Genomic DNA, 23,596 nt, shown 5'->3' on the forward strand with positions numbered 1-23,596 from the left:
TAACATAGAGGAACATAGTAGGATGGCTGGTCCCGCCATCAGGCAAAATGAGGCCTTGGATGTCATGAAAGACAACAAATTATTATTACATTTTTACTGCCAGGTAGGAGGAGAGGTGTCTGTGTAATTTTCTGCCACAGTTAACTAAAGGACTAGGCTAGCCTTGATGGGGAACAATATCATTTTTTTCTTGTAAACTGCCTTGGGATCAGTAAGGAAGGCAGGATGTATTTAATTCATTAATAAAATGCTTACTATCAGGCAGCAAAATCTGAGGATTTAAAAGTGGCCATAATCTTTGAGCTGCACTTGCAAGAAATCCTTTTGTTAGTGTAGCTGCACCTATCTTTTAGAACTCCCTGCCCATTGGCATTAGTGCCTTCACTGGATTCTTTTTGGCACCTGCTAAAAACTTTTGTTTAGGCAAGCGTGCCCAGACATGTAAAGTTTGTATGTATTTTAGTCTGTAATTTTACCCTATAATGTTGTTGTTGTTATTTATACACCACCCCAGCCACTCTGGATAGCTTCCAACAGAAGTATTAAAATGTATATTTTTAACTGTTGATTTTATCTGGGGGGGGGAGGTTTACTGATGGTGTTAAAGTATATTTTATATTCTTTGTAAACTGCTTATTTACACTTAAGTGACATTTTGTTAAATAAAATGAAACAAAAATGGAGCAGCCCCATGCCTGGGTTTCTCTTCATCTCTTGTTCAGTTTCCCTTCAGCTTATTTGGTTTCCTTCCTGTCATTACCACCTAACTCCCATGCTCAGATCTTTCTCCACCCATTATTCCCTTATTTGCACCCTGGCTTTTAACCCATCCCATTTTATTTGCTAAAGTGAACTGTGCACATCTCTTTAAACATAACCCATTCTCCTGATTCCCCCACTAGCTTTCTATTCCTGTAGACTAGAATAGGCTATAGCTTTTTGGAAGGAAAGTTATGAATCAAAATGTGCCTTCTAACTAGAGGGAAACATTTTGTGAAGTCAGAGCCACACAACATGCAAAGTTGACGATCTGCCATTAAACAATGGCCCTCTCCTTAGACCTGCAAACCTATGGTACTAAATGGAATGCCCTCACTGCAATGCCCTTTCTGAAGCCAGGAATGCCAGGGCTTGTCCAGTTCCTGGTAGGTGGGATATAAAAATATTACATAAATAATATATTAAGGAAGAAACGTAAGGGTTTAGGAATGGAGAGAGGGATCCAATACCAAATATCTGGAAGTTCTTTTTTATTGTACTTTTTATTGTTTTCTTTGTATCTTGTGTATTTTGTGTTTCATGTTTTGTTTTGTTCTTGTTTTTGTTGCTCTATGTATTATTATTTGTATGGTTTTTTTTTCTTTTTAAAAGAATAAAGATGTTTTTAAACTAAACTAAACTAAACTAAAAATATTACATAAATAAGAAAAACAGCTCGGCACGAATGCAGCTTTTGCTTTGCACTTGGTTCCACTGCTGGCAAGCTGACCTGAAAAATAACAGAATTTTTTTCTTCTCCAAAAAATATATTTTTGAGAGTGAGGCTGCTTTTAAACATTACTACCATGTACGTGGCATTTGCAGAGTTCCACCCATCATTAAGCAGCAACAATGGCAGAGATAAAAGCAGCATCAGGGGACAGTGTGCCCCAGATCAAGTTTGTCCCCAGGCTACTGAGACTTTTTGGCCGACCTCTTTGTTATGCTCTTTTTGGCAGAGTATCATTAGCCAAACTGTTTTGTCCAGGCAACCTTTAAAAGAGAAAAGAAGACATACCCTTGAGTCATAGAAAGGAAATGAGAAAAAAACCTCTGTTTTTCCCATATACACAGTGCAGAATTCTAAAAATTAAAAACAAAAAATCTTTTCTTTTTTTAAGCTACTCCCCTCCTGCATTTAAGAGAATGGTTGGGTCCTGTAGCTGCAGCACTGAAGCAGAAGCAATGCTGATGGATATGTCTTGATGTCACTTACCTGGCTGCAAGGCCATTGGCAAAGGTTAGAGGGCACAGCCCTGGTCTTTTCTTTGCATTCTTCCCCTGTACTTCTGCTACCCTTAATGGATTTTTTTGGGGGGGTGGAGAGAGAAAAGAGGCTGAAGCAAAGCTTGTTAAGTGCATAACCCCCCCCCCCCCCACAAATGTATAAACACGACCTTTGGGATGGAGAGGAGCACGAGACCTGGGAATCCTGTTGAAAACTGTTGTGCTTAAGGCTATTAAGAGTGTTGTGTTTCACTGTTTTGTGGAGAGGAGGGGGTCACTGCAGATTGCTTTGGATTAGAAAGCAGCTCATTATTCCTCCAACAGCTGCTAAAAACTTGTCGATTCGGCACAAGTACTAAAGTTGCAAGATTTGTCCTCCCTTATTTTTCATGGTAGAATCACAAGCATTTACAGTGGTACCTCGTTTTATGAACACAATTGGTTCCGGAAGTCTGTTCATAAACTGAAGCGTTCATAAACTGAAGCGAGCTTTCCCATTGAAAATAATGGAAAATGAATTAATCCGTTCCAGACAGTCCGCGGAGTACTTAAACTGAAGCGTTCATAAACTGAAGCATGGGTGTAATTGGTTCCGGAAGTCTGTTCATAAACTGAAGCGTTCATAAACTGAAACGAACTTTCCCATTGAAAGTAATGGAAAGTGAATTAATCCGTTCCAGATGGGTCTGCGGCGTTCATAAACCAAAAATTCATAAACCGAGGTGTTCATAAACCGAGGTTCCACTGTATATAGAAAGCAAATTAGAAAGCAAAAGGCTTGACCTTTTTTTTTGAAAAAACACAAAATGCCAAGCAAGGCTGATAGTTACACTTGTTGCCTACATTTCTATAATATACTTCAGTGTTTCCCAACCAGTGTGCCTCCAGATGTTTTGGGACTACAACTCCCATCATTTCTGACCACTGGTCTTGCTAACTAGGGATGATGGGAGTTGTAGTCCCAAAACATCTGGAGGCACACTGGTTGGGAAACACTGATATACTTTAACACTCAGGGCCAATTACAATCCTGGGTCTTTCGGGGGTAAAGGGTAACAATAAAATTAGATGTGTGGGAATCTAAATAGGCCAAAAAGAAAAGAAATTCAAAGCATGAGCAACATGTGCAAGAGCAACTCCCCTCCTTAAATAGATGCTCCTTGACCATAGCACACATGGGCCTATATAGCTGTCAAGTTTTCCCTTTTCTCGCTTGGAAGCCCATTCCACATAAGGGAATTTCCCTTTAAAAAAGGGAGAACTTGACAGCTATGCACATGGGGGATTCCAGTCAAAACATTATAATTAATTTCTAATGTATCCTCCCACTCCAACTTCACAGGTCTGGAAGAGATTCTCATAAGGGAGAATTAGGCTAATCTCTCTCTCTCTCCACACACACACTCACCCCTTCATGCATGAGTGAAACTAGATGCTGCTTTCTAAGATGATAAAGCTTGTATTTTATGAGATGTTCACACAAATGCCACTTTAAATTATGAACATGTTCTTTCAAGTAAAAAACAGTTTCTATAGCCAGAAATAAGGACATGACAGCATACATGTTATCTTTCCAGCACACATTCAAGCAGTGTTTCAGTCTCACTCAATTATTTGCTGCTACAAAAGGATCAATAATTGCTGTCAGGCCCAAAGATTGAAAGCCACACATATATTAACTCTCTGCTGCAGCACAAATAGTGCTACCAAGCACACAAGGTGGACTGCAGGCAAGGCCAACTGTGCCATGCTATGAGTGCATTTCCCAACACCAGTACATTACAATGGCTAGCCAGGTTTGCTCCATCACAATATTGCAAGAATACTGTACATCACAACGTTAACAGACTGAAGAACCATCTTTTCAGGAAGCAGCTCAGAACCTTAAGATCTATTGCCCTGGTCAGCATATTTTACAAAATATCTTTAAACACATTTGAACAGAGCAAGGGCTTCAAGACCAGCCAAATTGGCACTGTTCAATGACACACTCGCAGGCAAGCCAAGACACCAACAAAAAAAGGCTGTTTAACACCCTCATTCCCAGCATGGGCAGCAGCACAGGATTGGGTGGAGGGCTTGTCTTGCAATGTGCATTTGCTTACAGTGGTGAAGGGTTTATGAATCCTGCTGCTGACTCTCACTTTGCGCAATTCTCCGCGGGTGCTGGTTCCTCTGTGCAGGCCAAGACACAGCAAGGAACTTAGGAGCACCCAGGGAGAGTTCTGTTGAAGCCTATGTTGCTGTTCACACCAGGAATGAATAGAGGGCCCTTTGTCTGATGTCTGTGTGCCTCTGGGGCATCTTAGGGACAAATGAGATGTCCTTAGGACTCCAATGGAGAGCCTCCAGCCCATGGGCTTAATTAAGTCTACCAGGCCATTTCAGCTGGGCTTACCTGCCCAACACTGAACATCACATGAGTGACAGCCAAAAGGGGGTTTTCAGGCATTGTCAATCAGCTGCCTATCAGGATGGCCTGTGCATAGCACTCTGCAAGCCCTGATAGTGTGATAGTGTGTGCTTTGCAGGCTGTGCTTTTGCCCCCAGTCTGATTTCAATCCGTGCAGGGAAAAACGGGTCACCCAATGTGGGCACGAGAAGTGGGGGAAGATAATGGTCTGGCCAGCCAGCCCCATCCAGTTCCCCACCCCTGCCTTATAGGATGGATTAGGTTAGGAAGATTTCACTCACATCCACAGGAACCTTTTATGAGCTGGCTTACCATATATTGAGAGAACAATCGCAGTAGTTGTGTAGGGAACAGTGGAGAACAGACTAGTTTGCTTCTTTCCCATTTATTCATTTACTGGCATTAAGTCTTCCCTGCCCTACCCTTTTTGTTCCTCCCTTCACAACATCTCCCCTCCCCTCAAAGTCAAAGTGCATTTACTTTTAAGGTATGAGTTTTTAAAATAGTTTTGGCTGATATTCCCTCAGTCTAGCCCAGCAGAGCTGACCCTGCTTTCGCCCCTCATTTTCCAGGTGCAGGTGACCTCTCGATTCCAACACTGCAGCGAGAGGTTTGGGCAACGGTTTCTAGGGATGAGAGAAGAACCCTGAGGCAAAAAATGATGGCTTTTTCTTTAGCAAGTCCTAAGACCAGTGTTCAGCAGCTTATGAGGCTCCTGGGATCTTCTGTGGCGGGAGGCCTTCCTCGATCCAGAGGGAAGGGGACTGGCTGCTGTGTACCATTCGCCGGTGAATCCGTCGCAATCGCAGCAGGTACAGCAGGATGGACAGCAGCACAACAAAGAAGCAGGCGAAGAATAAGTAATGGTTGTAAACAAAGGAAAAGCTGCGCCAATGGGAGTGATTGCCTCGGAAATTCTCCTGCTGGATGTCCCTGGGAAAAGGGAGGGGGCCAGAAGAAAAACAAAAGTATTAGTGTGAAAGAAATCTTACAGCAACCCAGACCTCAGCAAGTCAGCCTCTGCAAGGGGGGGAGAGTTGCCAGAAGAAAGCTGAGGGGGCAACTGAGGAATATGCTGATTTTCAAGTGGGAAAGAGCCCCGACTCCTAAACTACCCCGTAGAACTTTTTTGGGGGGTTATTTTGTGATGTCAGCAGCTGTAACACTAATGCCATTTTCCTCTTAGACCAATTCTTTTAATCCTCTCAAACTCTCAAACTATCTGAATGCCTAGCAACCCAACAGCAAAGGCTGCTGTGCTGGCTTCGAGGAACAAGGCAGACAGAGGTGAACAACAACTAGCGTTTAACATTCCATTTGTCCTCTATTCCTACCATCTGGTGGGCAACTCACTAGCTCTACATGATGCTCAGAAAGCATCACAGATGCAGTTTTCTGGAGAAAATTATCCACTGAAAGGGAGATAGCTGGTCGTGACCGGCTCTTTTTGAACACCACACTTAAGAAAAGCGAAGCTATACCTCAAAGGCAAAAATCGTGTTCGATAGAGAATGGCCCCCAACGTCCATTGCACCTCTTTGTCATAGACCTGCAGTGCAGTTTTTAAGTTGCCATAGTTTACAGGAAAAGAGAAACCGTTGTGAAACACTTCATACATCCAGGCTGACTTAAAGCATTGATACCTACAAAGAATAAACATTAAGGAGTCAACTTCTGCTGTTTTTAAACAGAAGAAGAACTTGTTAAGACATAAAAAGCACAACCTAAAAAGAATAACTGAATTCCCTTCGTCTTGTGCATTTAATTGCATATTCAAAGGCACACTGTTTCTACTTAAACTTACACAGACATTCTCTGGATTGCACCCAACATGAGGTGCTTACATGGAATATATTAAGTTTGCTATGACAGAGGGAGTACATCTGCTCCAGCAGGCTTGAACATTAAACCCAAAAGAGACAAAAAGGTGGGATGAGGTTTGGTACTGGCTACTTTAACAAGCCTTTCTCGTGTTAATTTTCGGTAATTAATAGACAGCATTATTTCCACAAATAGAATGCTAGGTAAAGGACCCCTGGATGGTTACGTCCAGTCGAAGGCGACTGTGGGGTGGGGCGCTCATCCCGCTTCAGGCCGAGGGAGCTGGCATTTGTTCACAGACAGCTTTCAGGGTCATGTGGCCAGAATGACTAAACTGCTTCTGGCGCAACGGCATGTCGGAAGCCAGAGCACATGGAAACGCTGTTTACCTTTCCGTCACAGTGGTACCTATTTATCTACTTGCACTGGCGTGCTTTCGAACTGCTAGGTTGGCAGAAGCTGGGGCAGATCAATGGGAGATCATCCCATCGTGTGGATTCAAACCACTGACCTTCTGATCAGCAAGCCCAAGAGGCCCAGTGGTTTAGACCACAGTGCTACCTGCTCCATTTTTCCAGGAATAGCAGCATTTAACAGATCTTCGGAAGACCGAAGTTCACGGATCAGACAGTTGCATTACTAACCAGCTCATGTAGGTGGTCAACCCCATTGTGGGGTAGGTCTCTCCCCTCCACCACATGGGAACTGCAACAGTCCTAGGGGTTGTTTGAACTAGAACTATGTTATACGAAATAGCTATAAACGTTTAACATCCGTTACATTCTTATGAAACGGCACCCAACCACAGTTCCAAAAAGCTCTGCAGTTTATGACTAGTGGTTCAGATGGCAAGAATGAATGCTTCTAAGCCTCCTTGAAGTGTTTCCTTATAGCAACTACTTGTACAATCTGTTCTCAGCCCTTCTCTCCCCAGGAAGGATGCTCAAGCAGATCCAGCCATGAGGGAATACGAACGCTCACTTCAATCGATGACGGTCTGCATGCGACGCATAAAGACCATGGTCCAAACGTTCCCTTAGGACTGACCACTTTGTTGCACAATAATCCTGAGAAAGAAACAGAAAGAATGTAAAATAATCATTTTGAAGGCAATGTGAAAATATTATAGTTTATCAACCACATTTTTGGAGGCAAGGAATGTACTATGGTCAAGTCACCGTCTCTCATCCTGACCAACCCCAACATTATTGCAAGGATAAAATACCCCCAAAAAGCAGGGATTTCCTCCTCCGTCAAACAAGCTCAACATCTTTGACCTGAACCCCTAAAAATGGGCCTCCCTCCTTCCTAAAAGAAGCTCAAAAACTTTGACCTGAACCCCCCAAAACAGGGCTTTCCTCACTTGAAAAAAAAGCCCCCCCCCAAAAAACAGAGCTTTCCTCCCTTGAAAAAAAGCTTTACAACTTTGACCTGAATCAAGGTTCAGGTCCCAAAAGGGGGTAGATCACTGACAGTTTTTAACTCTGTGAGTAGATCGCAGTCTCTTGGGAGCTGGCCACCCCTGTTATATAGTATAGTGCTCACTGTGTTCAGAGGATAAAATAGAGATCATCCTTTTCAAAACTCTTTTAAAAAGCAGCATGCAATAAAGAGGAGTCAAACATGAATGCCTCCTCCTTGCTTAGGGCAAAACCCAACAAAAAGTAATGCACCTCCATCCACTTACAATGAGACTTAAGTATGTATGAAAACCTCCAGGAATGAAACAGGGTGGGGGTTATAACAGAAACAAACACAAGGGAGAAACAGGTTCTCTAAATACAGTCATACCTCGACAGCCGAACGCTTCGACTTCCGAAGGTTTCGACTTCCAAAGTCGGCAACCCCGGAAGTCTTTTCGCCACACGCGCGGTCAACGCCTGCGCAGAAGCGGCGCTTCGACATCCGAAAACCTCGACTTAAGAAGACGGCTGTGAAACGGATCGTCTTCATAAGTCGAGGTTCCACTGTAAAAAGAAAAGTGTCAATTGGGCTCAAATAAAAATTTCGCACCTTTTTAAAGAACTTGCTTCTCCCTTGTCAGTATGACCTTTCAGAGCCTACTAGCTCAAAATTACATCTCTTTCCATCTCCACCACCCATCTCTGCTCCACCACTATGAGCAACTCTCACCCAGGCTCCCTCCAGCCACTATTCTTGCCCGAATCTCTTCCCGTTTGATCACAGTAACTACCACCCCTGCTCTTCCCTCTCAATCAAACCTAAAATTAAGGAGTTGGCTGGTGAGGATTTTATTGAACATATGCAGAAAATCTGTGTATTGCATGTATATGTCTATACCTCTGGAACCCACCCCATTACATATCATACAAGCACTGTCTCTATTGTCCTTTTTGGTACCAACTGAAGACCTTCCTTTTTCAAAAATCGTTTTAAGTGAATATTCCCATCTCAGTTTGCATCTGTATTGGTTAGGAAATCTTTCTTATTTGGGATGTTTCATGAAAAGCAATTCGTAAATGAAATAAATATACCTACAGTATACAGCAGAATGTTACCTTAATGATAGAAACTCAGGCCTCTCAGAACCAAAACTCTTCAACATCAATCACAACTCATGTACATGTGTAATAAAGAGTAGCATTAATTTTATTATATTTTGCCCTGATCTCCTTCCAAGGAACTCAGGGTCATATAAAAAGCTCTCTCTATCTTTCTCTCTCTCTCTCTCTCTCATACACACACACACACACACACCACCACCAATTTCACTTTCGCAACAACCATCTGAGGTTGGTTAGGCTGAGAGAAAAGTGATTGGCCCAAGATCACCAAATTAGTTTTGTGGGTTAACTGAGAAGATGATCCCTAGCCTCCCAGGTCCTTGGTCTGACAATCTAGCTGCCCCTTCACCACCCAAAAGCAGAGTGAACTTTTACCTTTGCAGCTTTAATAAACTTAGCAGCAATGTACTCTCCTCCCATCCGCAATACATCCTCGGTACAGTAATAGAACTCCGAGAACCCATAGAACTCGCTGTTCTCAAAGTGCACAGGAGGCTGATAAATGCCATTCAAAGAAGTCTGCGTCTCATTTGTCTTATTCATGAAAGGCTGAATAACATCACGGCACAAGTGAAAATCTCCCGTCCCTCGAAGATACATCTTCTGCCCATTCTGCTGGATTTCATCCTCAGCATCCAAAGGCAGGCAAGGGTCCAAATAGGGGGTATCAGAAGTCATACCAATCTGTTTGCCTAGAAGCCTGCAAAAGATTGAGCAAAGTTACATGGGCAAAAACTGTTTACAGGATGCCAGATCGCTCTGCCTTGAAGAGTGGTCCCACCTAGCGCTGTGTCAGGGGGGCAGGCACAGTGCCATGTTTTGCTCAAAATTGGGGAAAGGAAAGCAACACAAGGGCAAAATCTGTGACTTCCAGTAGGCCTGTGGTGGGCAACGCAGGATGCAACTGCGACATCCTTAACATCCTCCCTGACAGACATCCTTAACATCCTCCCTGACAGACAACCACCTCACCAGTGAAGGAGGGCCCACCACTCCCTGAGGCAGGCTGTTCCAGTGCTATACAGCTCCTCCCATGAGGAAGCTTTTTCTAATGTTCCTCTTGTGTGGATGCACGATCAGGATGCTGGTCAGCAGGGCTTGCTGGCAGTCCAGAGGTTGGTAACATGAGAACAGGGTCTTTTCTGTGGTGGCTCCCCGTTTCTGGACTGCTCTCTCCAAAGAGACTCACCTGGTGCCTTCACAACATATTTAAGCACTAGCCAAAAACATTTCTCTATAACCAGGCCTTTGGCTGAATAATCATTCTACAGCCTTTTAAATCTGTTAGTGGGAGGGGGGTTATTGGTTTGTTTGTTATGCATTTTGTGTTCTCATTTTGTGAACTAAACTGAGTAAATGGCAATATTAACCATAATGATGGCTGGGAGACAAGTCAAATAAGGAACGGCTGGGGAGACACATAGCAGTTAAGAGTGAGGCTTCCAAGTTCCTTGGAACCGAGGTGTGAGGTAAGGGGTGGGGGCAGAACGAGCCTGACTGGAGTTCCAGTTGAGCCAAAGCCCTACGGGGAGAGGGTGCTGGGAAGCAGCTTATAGAATCGTAGTATTGAAGAATTGGAAGAGACCTTCATGGTCATCTAGTCCAACCCCCTGCAATGCAGGAATCTCAACTAAAGCATCCACCTTCTGCTTAACAATCTCTAATGAAGCAGAGCCTGCCACCTTCCGAGGGAGTCTGTCCCACTGTCAAACAGCTCTTAGCTACATGAGATGTCTGCAACCATCTGAAGGAGGGAAATTATTTGGATCTGGAAATCAAGTTAATTATAGAATATTACCTGTTTCTAAATACTGTGGTAGTAAATATGCTGTCTGCATATCTCTGCCGGGCAGCATTTCCACCAAAGCCGAGGAAAGTTGCCACATAAACTCGGTACACATGTTCAGTTTGGTGAGCATCGCACCCTAGATTAAACTCTGCAAGTAGGTTCTTGGCCACCTCCTCCTGCAGATCACAAAACATGAGATTAAAGAGGCATGAACAACTCTGCTTTGTGTTGTGTAACACTTAACTCTGAATATAGGGAAGGAATTTCAAATCTGCAGCTCTCTAAACATTTTCACAACAACTTTCCCCAGAGGAACCCTTTGTACTCACTACCCAAGTGTCAAAGCAGGGGTACTCAATGTGGTGACCTCCAGATGCAGTTGGACTACAACTCCCATCATGTCTGGCAATCAGACATGCTGGTTGGGGCTGATAGGAGTTGCAGTTGATTAACATTTGGAGAGCACCACATTGGGTACCCCCTGCTAAAGAAAGCAGCACCAACACCCAAAACTCTGCTAGTTGACCAAATCTGCACAATTTATGATCCAAACTGATTGCAGCCCACCCATGGGGGAACTGTACATGTTCTGATATTCACCCCGTTAACTCTTGCCTCTTCTTTGCCTTCTCTCCCTTTGACATCTTTACCACATATAAAGTAAAAATTACAGAAGGGAAGGGACAGATATATTAACTTCTGAATGCCCTGGAATGATTACTCCCTCCATGGGACAGAGAAATCTTGGAGGAACATGCACTGGGGGCAGAAGAAACACCTGGCGCAAACACCACTTAATAGCCCTAGAGGTTAGTCTCTAGGGCAAAGACCAGCAAAGCCTCCTTTCCTGATTTACTTTTGAAATTACTATAAATTACTACAGAGACTATTTCTACAGAGGTGTTCTCTGTCGGTTAAGATGTTCACGTGAAAACCTGCCAGTTGGCTTAAGAAGACACATCATTAAGGGGCTGAAAACCAATAAAGCATGAAGCGTGTTTAAGTAATTTATCAAATAAAGTTATCTACAGCTGGGAGGTTCTCCATTTCTGAGATGTTTTCATCTTATTGTGATCTATTTTCAACCCTCCATCTCACTGATTAATGTGTTGCTTGAAAAGTGGAGCTACATGGCTGCCTATGGTTAGACTGAAACGTTAGGAATGCACTGCTTGACTCTTAGATAGGCAAGAATTGTGTGGATTTCTGAGAGTGCACTGTTGATGCTGAATTTTAAACTATTTTAAAAACATTAACTGTCAATGTCATGCAGCAATTATTCCATAAGCAACTGTTAGAAAGTAAAGTGGAGATGCATAAAATGGTTTACAAAATTGTACTGTGTAAAGCTGAGGCTGGAGAAGTTGCAGAATACTTGGAGAAAATGCTGGTGGGGAACAGCCAGAAAAGGATAATGGAATGGTAAAATTGGAGACAACAGAGGATGAAATCCAGAGAACATCCACACAGATGACCGAAGGAGTGAAATAGCCAAATGCCGGAGTTATGTTGGAGGAGGAAGTGGTGGGCAGGGATGGAGAGACTAAGAAATATCCTGAACTGGAAGAGATAGAGTTGAGAAAGAAAGGACTGTGCATATAATTTTGATTGAAATTGGAAGAAAAAGCTACTAAGCCTCTTGCAACATTTTTGGAAAAATAATGGAAGAAGAGAAAAATTCTTTAAAAAAAATAAGGATTTGACAACTAATAGCTAACTGGAAATGGGATTGGAAGATATGAATTTGGGCATGGATTAATGACTATATAAGAACTAAATAATTATGGACTGTTGTCTCAATACATAACCATAGTGAAGAAATTCTGGACGGAATAAGGACTGAATGTTTCTTAAAATTGGAGGGAATGCTGTGATGTTGGACTATTGCTGACTGTTATAGATAATAATAATTGAAGAACCTCCTTTGGACTTCTTGCACTGAAAGAAATAAACAGGAGAGTCCCAGATAGAAGACTAGAAAAAAGGACCTAGCAGAGGAAGGAACAGCTGGATACTACTCTAGATTGAACATTTGACTGTTGTGAAGAACAATTGTATATATAACTGATAGATGGATAGTTGGAAGTTCTTTTTATCTACTTTTTATTTTTTATTTCCACTTTATTCTTTTCTTTAATATTCTTTTGTTTTCTTCCTTTTTCTTCCTGCTTTGCTTTGGTCTTTTGTATTATTTGTGGCTCTCTATTCAGGGTTAAAGAGGTGCTAACATGCTGATAAAGGTTATGGGTAGTTGACAAAAGAACCTGCATGATGCAGGGAAGAGAATCTCCCAGGTGAGAGCTGGGATGGTTCACCTTTCTCTGTGTGTGACAAGTTAAGATTTATCTGTGAAAGAGGACGTTGTATTCTTTTTTCTTTCTTTTATGTTTATGTTTTTGTTTAGATTAGTTGGTTTTTTAATTGCAATGTATTAGGAAAGGTATTAATAAAACTTTATAAAAACAAACCCACAATCCAAAATAAATGACACCCACAATCCATACAACGCCGCATATTCCCACCAGAAGTGTCACAATTTAAACGGCACAATTCAAAATGGGGGTTAAACACCAGGAAAAGTTAACGGTTGTGCAACATAATTCAAGGACATTTGTATTAAACTGACTGATGAAATGAATCATGTACAGGCAGACTGCTTAGCTGATGGGACATCAAGATGCAACCTCCTCTTGTCTTGGGGTGAAGTTGTCATGTAGTGAAGCACAGAACTCATAACACGCAAAAGAAAAAGAATCAATGGTATATGGATTAAAACACAGGGGAAAAACAAAAAAGAAGGAAAAGCTGTACAGATAATAACCTGCTGTGAGGAGGCAAAGCTTACAGTTTTAGGGACTTCGTATGCTATTTGAGTTGACACACCACCCATGTCAAGTATACCCACAGTCCTCTTTCGAAGAATGGCTTCCTTGTTTTCACTGCCAGGAATATGCACCTCCACTACAGCATCATCCTCTGAAAGACAAGACGTGAAGGATGTTGAGATGGGGAGGCAAACCCCTCTGAGGATCTGAATTTCAAACATTTGCACTGCTATAGCTTGGTACAACGTAGCAATGGCAACCCTGCAATGGTAGCCTAATGCCAAGAGTTTGCTAGGCTGCATAGCTGACCAAAACATGCAATTCTTGATAGAACACTCTTAAGGAGCATTCTTGGTAAGCTCTCTGAGCAGAATGGTCCAATGATCCCAAATCACAGCCATAGTGACAAGAGTCCTGGAAGTTAATAGGAAAGTTAGCTTGCAGTGGGAGAAAATATGTGCTATGTATTTTAACAGTATTAGGAAATAAGCTTGGAGTAAAACAGGAAATGTTGCAATGGTATTCAAAAGTAGGCATAATTAGAATGCCTTGTATATTATTTTCAAAAATGGTAACACAGAGCTGGGAAAGATACAGAAAATAGCAAATAAAATAATATGGGGTTGAAGCACTTATTTAAAGTCCTCTCCATACTTCTCAAAAGCTAATGTTCTTGGGACTTCCTGGTGCATGTGTGTACACACACACACACACACACACACACAGCCTTGTTAAAACTTCTGTAGCTGAAAATACTTAGGGTATTGTTTTATGCCTTCTGTTCTCTAGCAAACACACATATTTTCAGACTCTATATCTTTATTATGGATCAGAATCCACCAAGCACAGCTGCTGATCAACTTTCATTCACGGCTGCTGCAGGGTATTGTCCACTAGCAACAGCCATTGGACCACCAACACCATCTCTCCCTTTGGTATGCCACACAGAGTGCTATTAAGAAACTTGCCATCATCAGTATGCTCAAACCTTCCAAGGACAAAGTTGATTCCAATCCATGCATATACTCCTAGAAAATTTAAGAGAACAACTTTAAGTATTAAAAGTTATTAAGCTGCACCTTTAAAAATAGTAAAATTAATTAAAACAGTATTATAACAAGGGCTCAACCAGACTTGCCCTTGCCCAGTCACTTTCACCCAGCGAAACCAGATCTTTACTGCTGAATCGGAGCAAATGCCCATTAGGTTTACTCTGGATTGCTGTTTGCTCCAATTTATCACTAAAGAGTGCATTCTAGGCACTGGACAACTGCTCGTCTGGATTAGCCCCAAGAAACTTGTGTTGTACGGAAAAATACTTTCCTTTTTAAAAAATTAATCCAGGTAGATGGGACCAAACAACGAGAGCTCACCCAGTCGCAGGGATTCGAACCGCTGACCTTCTGATCGGCAAGCCCTAGGCTCTGTGGTTTAGACCACAGCGCCACCTGCATCGCATTTAGAATCTGCTTTATTCAGATCAACTGTTGACTTGACATTCCACTGATGAATCTCCAATAAAGCCCTTTCTCAGCCTCTCTCGATACTGCACAAATCCAGCCAATTTTACTCTTATATCATGCAGAGAAGACTTCTCATACATTCATTCTTCTTCCCACCAAATATATTCTACGTACCTAAAAAACCAACCATCAAACTAACACCCTCACACTCCCTAACCCTGCTACATCCCTGGATATTTTTTAAATTTATAGTAGAGGGGAAATTTAGCAATCTAAGGAGCCCTGCCCCTTCAAAATTAACTTCCAATTTGCCAGTGTTTTTTGCTTCTTAAAATTGGAGTGACCTAGTATCAACACAATCTGGTTGTAGGCCAACTAGGTATATAGACATCCTGGACAGGGACATATCTCTGCTCTCCTCATTCTGTGTTGTGATCCACAGCATTTCTCACAATTGTGTTTCTTGCAGCAGTTAGAATCATAGAGTTGGAAGAGACCACAAGGGCCATCCAGTCCAACAGTTCTTTGTCACCCACTGAAGGGGACCTGCTCCCTGGACAGACAATTCCATCAGTCTAGTGAATGTGATTTCAAACTTGTCTTTTTCAAAAGCAGTTCCTTACCTTCTTGCTTTCCTGAAATAACCTCAGCATGCGAGTCCGAAAACAGAAAATCAAAATGCACTGGGATATCAGTTAGCAGGTCTTCTAGTATTGCCTTTTGCTGGCTGCAAGATTCCAAATATGTTTAAAATACAAATAGACCCCTAACATACTCAATTCTCTGTATTAAACTGTAATAGAAGAAAGATATTCAGTCACCTCTCTGGTAAGATTCTCATCCCTGCTGTACAAAGGATATACAGAGGTGTTTCTTTATGTTTTGCACGGGGTACATGTGCAGCAGCAAAGCTCAGAAGTGGGAAAATATAGTCACTGACTTTTTCAGGAGAGGTAGCAAATTCTGAAATGCCTAAAAAAAAAAAGCAATGGAGATACATATGTGTATATATGCATACAGCAGAAAGTGGGAGTCCAGCATACAAAAAAACCCTTACTATTTCAAAGAGTTTCTGATTGTAAGAGTTGGAAGCTGCATAACCTGTTTGTTTGTTTTGGTGAATTTTCTGGGTAACATTCAGTATGCCAATCCAATTAAAGACAAAACACTGCCTGAGCAAAGGCTCTACTAGCCAGTATAATTCATGTGGCCATAACTTTACTACAAAAGTGATTTCTTGGTTTTTAAAAAAGCCTGTTTCTGGAAAGGTCAAGACTGTTGTTGAAAAAACCCACGATATGTGAGCTGAGATTAGTCTAGGCAAAAGGTAAAACACCTTGGCTCCCATGCTACAAAGGTTGTATTAGAATGGACCTTGGAATGTTTTTTATAAAAGCATAAAAGGCATATATAACTGGAGTCCATGTAACAGCCATGCAATCAAATGGAGCAGAAAGGCCCCAAGACGTCAAATAATCATTCCATCTATTTGAAGGGATGCATACATAGTATGTCTGAATGCCAGGGAAAAGGCCATACTGTATTACAGGTACTTGAATGATGCTTCTTTCAATTTATGTGTTAGGAAAAGCATACGGCTTGAAGTTTAATATACCGTATTTTTCCATGTATAAGACGAGCTTTTTAGACCCAAAAATGAGGTTCAAACTTTAGGCTCATCTTATACACAGGCAGTGCTGAGGGGGGCATTCCCCCCCCCCAACAATCAAGCAGCCATTCACCACTTTAAAACTCAGGCTCATGGGTGAGCGATTTTCAGCACTGGCCGCTTGATTTTTGTGGCGGGGATCCAGAAAATCACTTACCCGCCAGAACGTAGCACACAGTTGCGCGCGCTACAGCTGCCTAATCGCCGCCATTAATCACGCTGGTGGCGATCGGGGAGCTGATAGGTGGTTTCTGCGACGCAAGCGGAACCAAAAGGTTGTCAGCTCCCCGATCGCCACCAGTGTGATTAATGGCGGTGATCAGGCAGCTGCAGCGTGAGCAGTTGAGTGCCACACTCTGGCGGGTGAGTGATTTTCAGGATCCCCCTCCCACAAAAATCAAGCGGCCAGTGCTGAAAATCACTCACCTGCCAGAACGAAGCACGAGGCTGAGTTTTTAAGCCGTATGATTGTTGGGGGGGGGGGAGATGCCGAAAATCGCTCACCCAAGCCCGAGATTGTAAGCGCCGTGAGCAGTTGTGTGCTGCGTTCTGGCGGGTGAGCGATTTTCGGCATCCCCCCCCCCAAATAAGCCTGCCCAACAGTTCAATCCCCCTATTTCCTAAATTTTGAGGCCTCAAAATTTTGAGGCCTCTTATACAAGGCGGCGTCTTATAGCAGAAAAAGACAATAGCATCCTGAAGTTTGCACTTTGAATAGAAATGGTCCATGGATTCCAGATATTTAAAAGCATTTCACTCATTCCAGAAAACAGGACATTTCATAGGTAGGTTTTGTTTTTTAGTGCTCTCCAATTTTTTTCTTTTTTCCCCCCAAATTGGAAGTTTCACTAAACAGTCTTGTGCCTGAGTAAAAATGCATAAAGCTATTCCCTGTAAATTTCATAAATATGCCAAATAGCATAATTTCACATGCTATATTGTCATTTTATGCTACAGCAGTATTAGTAAATATTGCATATAAAAACAGTTAATTGATGAAAAGAAAAGTATGACTTTATCATATTTATTCACATAAAAAATAAGGACACTGAACAGATGTCACAGATTGAGTTTGAGAACAAATAAAATCTAAACATAACATGTCAACTTCTAATCTATTTATATAACACCTTTTCATATATACTCAAGGTAGCTTCCAGGAATCAGTCACTGTTAACTACCAATAGGTCCTTCCTCAAAGAGTTTTTCTAAAGTTATAACCTTCCAGCACAGGCCAACCAGTGCTGAATTTCAAACCACAGGGAAACAACTCTTTGTTTTTATGTTACAACAGCAAGCAGAGCTGTCTGCAAGAATGAGGTGAAAGAGGTTAGAATGAACTCAAAACTCTTGGCTGTATGGACTGACTGCCAAGTAAACATGGGCAGAATTGGCCTGCACACACATACGGTATCATCCCAAGTAAAACAGGGATAAAACACAATGAAATATTTAATAAAATGAAACTGCTACATTTTTATGAATTACCATCACTCCATTCCTTTTAAGACTGGCTGCTAAACAGCTATGGCGGGCGGGGGGGGGGGGACGGGGGACAAGTTATGGCTTTTCTCCAATACCTGGTTTAATTTTCATAACCACTGGTTTGCTGTTTTTGTCCCTCATTTGCTTGATATCCAGCAAATCATGTGGATTGCCATTGTGCCTTGGCCACCAATATACAAAGATCCTAGATCCACTGCTACCACAGTCCACCATAATACCATAGTTTAACTTGGGATTGTTGGTATCTGTAGCTTCTGTGTCGGTTACTCGAGCAAGATACCTGGAAGAGAGCATCAAAGTGTTGTTTAGCAGCAAATTTCATTGAAACCAGTGGGACTGAGCTTAAGAGTAAACAAACATAAGATCTCACTGCAAATTGCATTCAATTTATAGGGACTTAGAAGCACATTTAAAAGCAAACACAACTATCCATTACTTGTGTTGTTCTCAGATGTGAACAAACATTTTTGGAATATATATTTTTTGTCTTACAAGATGTTCTTACCTGTGCAACTTTTTGTCCCTGTAGCCATATTTTACAACAGAATAGTACAGCAAGAAAAATGCAGCAGCGAGCAACCCAATGACAATAATCTGCCGTAACGTGGTGTTCAATATTCGTGGACACCCTACTGGGGAAATGCTGAAGTGCCAAGAAGCAGGAAACAGGCAAGAAATACTGACCCTGAAATTTAGAAAACAAAGACATAGCCTGTCTGAAAAGGTACATTGCTACAGTATACCCACTGACACACAAAGGATACAATCACTGGATCCCAAATGTTCTAAGCCAGAAAGAATTTCATAGTGAATTTAAGTAGATCATAAACTCTTCAAATAAATGATTCTGCAGTTTCAAGAACTGAAGGAAGATCCCAAAATTCACATTGCTAACTCTCCATTCCTAGATTTGAAATGCTTCCCTACACTTCGTATGTATTTAGAAGATGTATACCTTGTTGTCCTCCTATTGCAGTCATGATGCTAAATTACAGTAATTCTAAAACATCCATATCATCACTATTGACACTAAAGCAACAATCCAATATTAAGAACATAGATATGCTTAAGTAGATGAGTGAATGCAAGCTAAGTTTGCATAGCCCCAGTACTGCTATGAACACAAGTAGCTGCCTGGGGACAGAGGAGTGAAGCCACAAGGGTGGAGACTGCTGGGAGGAAGAAGAGATGATCAGGGGATATGGCTTAGTCACACAAAATTGTTTATGTGGTCAGAAATTTCAGCTGCTACAGTGTAGCCTTCTAAGACACTGCTATATTCAAGAGTTTGTGTACTGTAATTTCTGCTGTTAAGTCAAGCAGAGCTTATTAGACGACCCTAGGGCAAGCCAAAATCGTCATATCCTCAGACTCCAGGACTACAACATGAGGGGGACTCCATTTATGGTATAGAGTTGCAGTAATTAGAGATGGAATCTTCACAATTCATTCATCAGTTAGATTAAATTAAGCAATAAAATGCATTTTGATTTACTAAAAGATGCCCCAATGTAATAAAGCAGCAGCTTTTCATTTCAGTTTGAATAAAATTACTTTTTAAATTGTGGAAGCAAGTACCACCATTCTTCTTGTGTGACAAAGGGCAATGCTTCCTTTATGATGCTGCTTGCTACTGGTGTGCAACATTTTTTAAAGACACTTTTCCTTTATCACAATCTCTCAAATGCATATCTTATTAATTCATTTTTAAAGCTTTAAGTAGATGACAAACCTAGTAAAATATTCTAAAAATAATTTATATATGTGCTGTTATTTCCAAACACCATTTACCCACTTTTCCAATCTATATGCAATGCCACTGTGAGTCCTTTCCATTTAAGTCCATTTCAGGTACTGACTGCAGAATTCTCACTCTGCGAGAACAGAGTGCTAGAATAGAATGGCCTTTAGTTTCATTCAGCAGAGCTCCTCTTATGTTTTATATTTCTTCATGACACAAGTGCTGAAAACAAGCAACGGAAATTCAGCACTTTTTGTTATTTATTCATTATTTGTACCTATTTTTATCTTGTATAGTTCAGTATTCAGCTGTAACAGTTTACCTGTTAACAATGTGATGTGTTTCGTCTCCAACTGTACCTTCATCAACTAAAAATAGCACAGGAAGGGTTAAAATTTAAGGGAGCCCAAAGTCAAATACTTTTAAGTCTGTTTCATCCCCACCAAGCACTCAGCTTATTCCTTTCACCCCGACAGTATTCAGATACTTACCTACCCATTTCAGAACAGTTTGATCAGGCAAGGTACAGTAAGATAGACTCCTATTGTCAGCCGGATGTTACAGGTTCATAAGACAAAACATAATCCCCAGAACCAATGGTACAAATAGGAACTGAAAAGGAAAGATTGCAGTGATATTAAAAAGATGGTACTTTCATTCAGATCCAACATGTGATGAGTACAAAAACTAAACCAATGTACCAAATAATTAGCAAACAACAATCCTCGATCTATATCCTACCCTTCTTTCAAAAAGTACAGGATGATGTGCATGAGACTGTCCTATTTTATTTTTTCTCTCCATAACCAATGATCAGATCTCTTTGAAATTTTACAGAGATCAAAAACATGATGCACACAAAATGCACACAAGGCCGAGAATCTCAAGAGGGACAGAAACACAGATTTCACAAAACTTTGAAGTGCTATAAAATTAAAACCATTTGAGATAGAGGGGGGAAATTAAGGGGGTTTCTTTCAACCGTAAGGGAAGGGTGTATATCAAGTTTCATCAAAATGTGAGACGGTGGGTGGCGAAACCCTTGTTTTTTTGCGTTGATTTGATGTGGAATGACCCATATCGGAAGCAAGTGCACTAACACAGTTACTCACAAATTGGAGATGCAGGCAATTATATTATTATTAAATTAATATCTCGCCCTTCCTCCCAAAGAAGCCCAGGGCTAGCTTACACTACTTCCACTGAAGCTAGCAGAGCAATGTGAGGTTATGTAAACTTCCCACTATACTGAATGTAGTCTGATGCTTGATGACCTTCCAACATACTTTTGCTGAAATTCATCTTCTGTATCTGTGCAATTTGATGCTGAAGCAAGCAACAAAACTACAACTTCCAGCTACAAATAATCAGCAGCGCACACTGAATTTTAAATAACATTTCAAAAGCACAAAAACCCACATTATGCAATCAAGGCTTTAACTGCAATAACATTTCAAGTCTTATTACCAAGTTAACCCCTACTTTCTAAACAGAATTTGAAGCAATTGGGTGTGTGAAAAGAATATATATATATATATATATAATGATTACAAATTTACAAACTAGAACCTTGAGTTGAGCTCAGAAACAAATTGGCAGCTAGCAGATGCAACACTATCATAATATGTTAAAGAAATCCATTTCATGTATGTACGGTATGAGAATTACCTGACATCACTATGACATCAGCTGAAGCATTTTCTTTTGCCCACATTGTTTGATTTCAAATTACATGGACAAAGGCACAGATTTTGATGGTGTCACTCAACACAGTGATTGGCAGCACCTGCAAACCTTGCTTTCAGCATAGATCAATTGCACTCAGAAGCTCTATTTGGGAGCTGCCATGTGGAACAAATCCCAGCAGGCTTGCATTTGGGGACACATTTAAAAGGTACCACATACAAACTTTGCCTGCCAAAGAACATTTAGAGGAGAATTTTAAGGCTTCCAACTATTTCTCTGCAACTGTGTTTTACCTGTTCCACACCTGTTGTCATATGTGGCATCAGGTAAGGGGCAGGTGGGGAAATGGTCTCATGGGCCAGAGGTTTCCCAACACTGTTGAAGGCATTAATGCAGACTCTGCAGTCTTATTATGAGTAATTTCCACTTAACAATTTACGGTTTGAAATGGAACTCCAAGCATGCATGTTCCAAATTAAGACACCGCAACATAAAGTACTTATAATTACTTACCACTGAAACATTGTGACCTTCCGGCAAACTATACCAGCTATTTAATGCAAATTACATATCTTAATAGTTCCATGCAAAGAATGCTGGTGGAAGCCATACCATGCAGAAACTAAATGGAGAATAGAAGAAAAAACAAGATATTAAAATGTGATTTTCATTAAAATCAGCAGATCTGCTGAACTTAAAAACCAAGTTACACTGTCAGCATAATACCCTGTTGCTAGGTTACATTTAACAGCACAATGAAGCAAGTAGATCCCAGACTTGAAAGGATGGGGGCCTATGAGGAAGAAAATATGCAAAAAGGTTCATCTGTTTGGTCCCTTTTGTCTCAGGATTAAAAAAATAATACAAGGGCTCCTACGCTTCAAGACATTAAGATTTACCCTGGCTGCCTCTAACTAAAGCCCCTTGGATGAACCATACCCTTGCTAGCCTCTCTCTTTTTTTGCTAAACTAAAAAGCTCCCAATGTTGCAACTTTTCCAACTAGGGGAGTTGATGCAGCAGCTAGATCAGGCATCCCCAAATTGCAGCCCTCCAGATGTTTTGGCCTACAACTCCCATGATCCCTAGCTAACAGGACCAGTGGTCGGGGAAGATGGGAATTATAGTCCAAAACATCTGGAGGGCCAAAGTTTGGGGATGCCTGAGCTAGATAATATGCCCTTTCCTGCACTTGGTTCTTTCCACATGACAAGCATTTTAGGAAGCTGACGGCTATCACAGGGACAGGGGACCTATAGCCCTCAAGATGCTGCTGAACCACAACTCCCATAATCCCTCAGTACTGGCTATGGGGCTGATAACAGCCCAACAACATCTGGAGAGTCACAGGTTCACAGGATCCAGCCCATCATAGTTTTCAATAGCCAGCCATCTGTTGGAAGCTGCTACACACACTTCATGTTTCACCGCAGTTTATAGGAACGCTTCTCTCGTTTTACCCCTTACACCAGCCTGGGCCGGGACAGCCAATCAAACAGAGGACTTTCCTCCGACGCCGCTGGAACGAGGGGCGCGTCCTCTGCGAAGCCCAGCACAGGGGGCCACCCGCCCATCCCAGCTGGCGCTTCCCGCACGGCTGTTCCGCAACTCCGCCGCCGACCCCAGACCAAACCCTCGTTCTCCTCAAAAATGGCACTTTAAACACGGACTTCCTCTGAGAGGCCCCTCCCCCCGCCGCTGGGAACCTGCCCTTCCTTCCTCGCTTTTTCAGACACGGCGGAAGGGAAGCCCGCGGTGGCGCCCACTGGGCACGAAGGAAGAACCCGGGAGTCCGAGCTGGCGGTGCAACAAACGCGCACGCACTCCCCGCCGCCGCCAAAATTCACCTCAGCCGCCTCCTCTCCGGCTTCTCCGGGTCGCTCGCCGGACGCAGGGCGCATAGCGACACCTCAGCCACCCTCCACTTCCGGGTCTCGGAAGACCGGGTGTCGGAAGTGACGTCAAAGGCGATAGCCGAACGGGGTGGGAAGCAAGAGCCGCCAAAACTGTAGAGTTGAAGGACGAAGAATCGCGTGCGCAATTGCCTCAGGCCCCTTTGGGCACACTTCCGGTGTAAACATAGATCTACAAACACAAAGAAAAGGAAGGGGAATCTATTTCATTTATTACATTGATATACTACTCTTTCTTCCAAGGAACTGAAATATGGTCC

At 42.0% G+C, this 23,596-nt stretch overlaps 1 protein-coding gene and 1 long non-coding RNA gene across 12 annotated transcripts; one reads left to right on the forward strand and one right to left on the reverse strand.

Annotated features, from left to right (window-relative positions):
- The first annotated feature begins 1,888 nt into the window (after window positions 1-1,888).
- Window positions 1,889-5,043, forward strand: LOC148683460 (uncharacterized). Its single transcript, XR_015947115.1, has 2 exons — window positions 1,889-1,999; window positions 4,972-5,043. It is a non-coding gene; the product is annotated as an uncharacterized LOC148683460 (long non-coding RNA).
- ENTPD4 (ectonucleoside triphosphate diphosphohydrolase 4) lies at window positions 3,426-23,359 on the reverse strand. Of its 11 annotated transcripts, none has more exons than XM_088658137.1 (16): window positions 23,271-23,359; window positions 21,938-22,046; window positions 20,234-20,350; window positions 20,061-20,106; window positions 19,793-19,960; window positions 18,503-18,682; window positions 18,072-18,277; window positions 15,644-15,794; window positions 15,446-15,549; window positions 14,328-14,387; window positions 13,356-13,510; window positions 10,544-10,710; window positions 9,121-9,445; window positions 7,202-7,287; window positions 5,881-6,042; window positions 3,426-5,332 (listed from the first exon to the last, which is right to left on the reverse strand). In XM_088658137.1, the coding sequence occupies exons 5-16, from the start codon at window positions 19,831-19,833 to the stop codon at window positions 5,104-5,106; spliced, it is 1,866 nt and encodes a 621-aa protein (XP_088514263.1). In that variant the 5' UTR covers window positions 19,834-19,960; window positions 20,061-20,106; window positions 20,234-20,350; window positions 21,938-22,046; window positions 23,271-23,359; the 3' UTR covers window positions 3,426-5,103. The 11 variants fall into 11 exon arrangements, with proteins under 11 accessions (XP_088514263.1, XP_088514265.1, XP_060124627.2 ...); XM_088658139.1 differs by having other exon boundaries at window positions 13,380-13,510; window positions 20,230-20,350; XM_060268644.2 differs by having other exon boundaries at window positions 20,230-20,350.
- Between the last annotated feature and the right edge of the window lie 237 nt (window positions 23,360-23,596).

The sequence above is a fragment of the Zootoca vivipara genome, chromosome 14 (assembly GCF_965207765.1).
Source record: "Zootoca vivipara chromosome 14, rZooViv2.hap1.1, whole genome shotgun sequence".
NCBI classification, from domain to species: Eukaryota; Metazoa; Chordata; class Lepidosauria; order Squamata; family Lacertidae; genus Zootoca; species Zootoca vivipara.

Coding starts and splice junctions, on each gene's coding strand:
- ENTPD4 (XM_088658137.1), bottom strand. CDS start 19,833: ATGGAAAGGACTCACAGTGGCATTGCATATAGATTGGAAAA. Junction 18,683..19,792: donor ATTGCATATAGATTGGAAAA/GTGGGTAAATGG, acceptor TCTAAATTTCAG/GGTCAGTATTTCTTGCCTGT. Junction 5,333..5,880: donor ACACGATTTTTGCCTTTGAG/GTATAGCTTCGC, acceptor CCCTTTTCCCAG/GGACATCCAGCAGGAGAATT.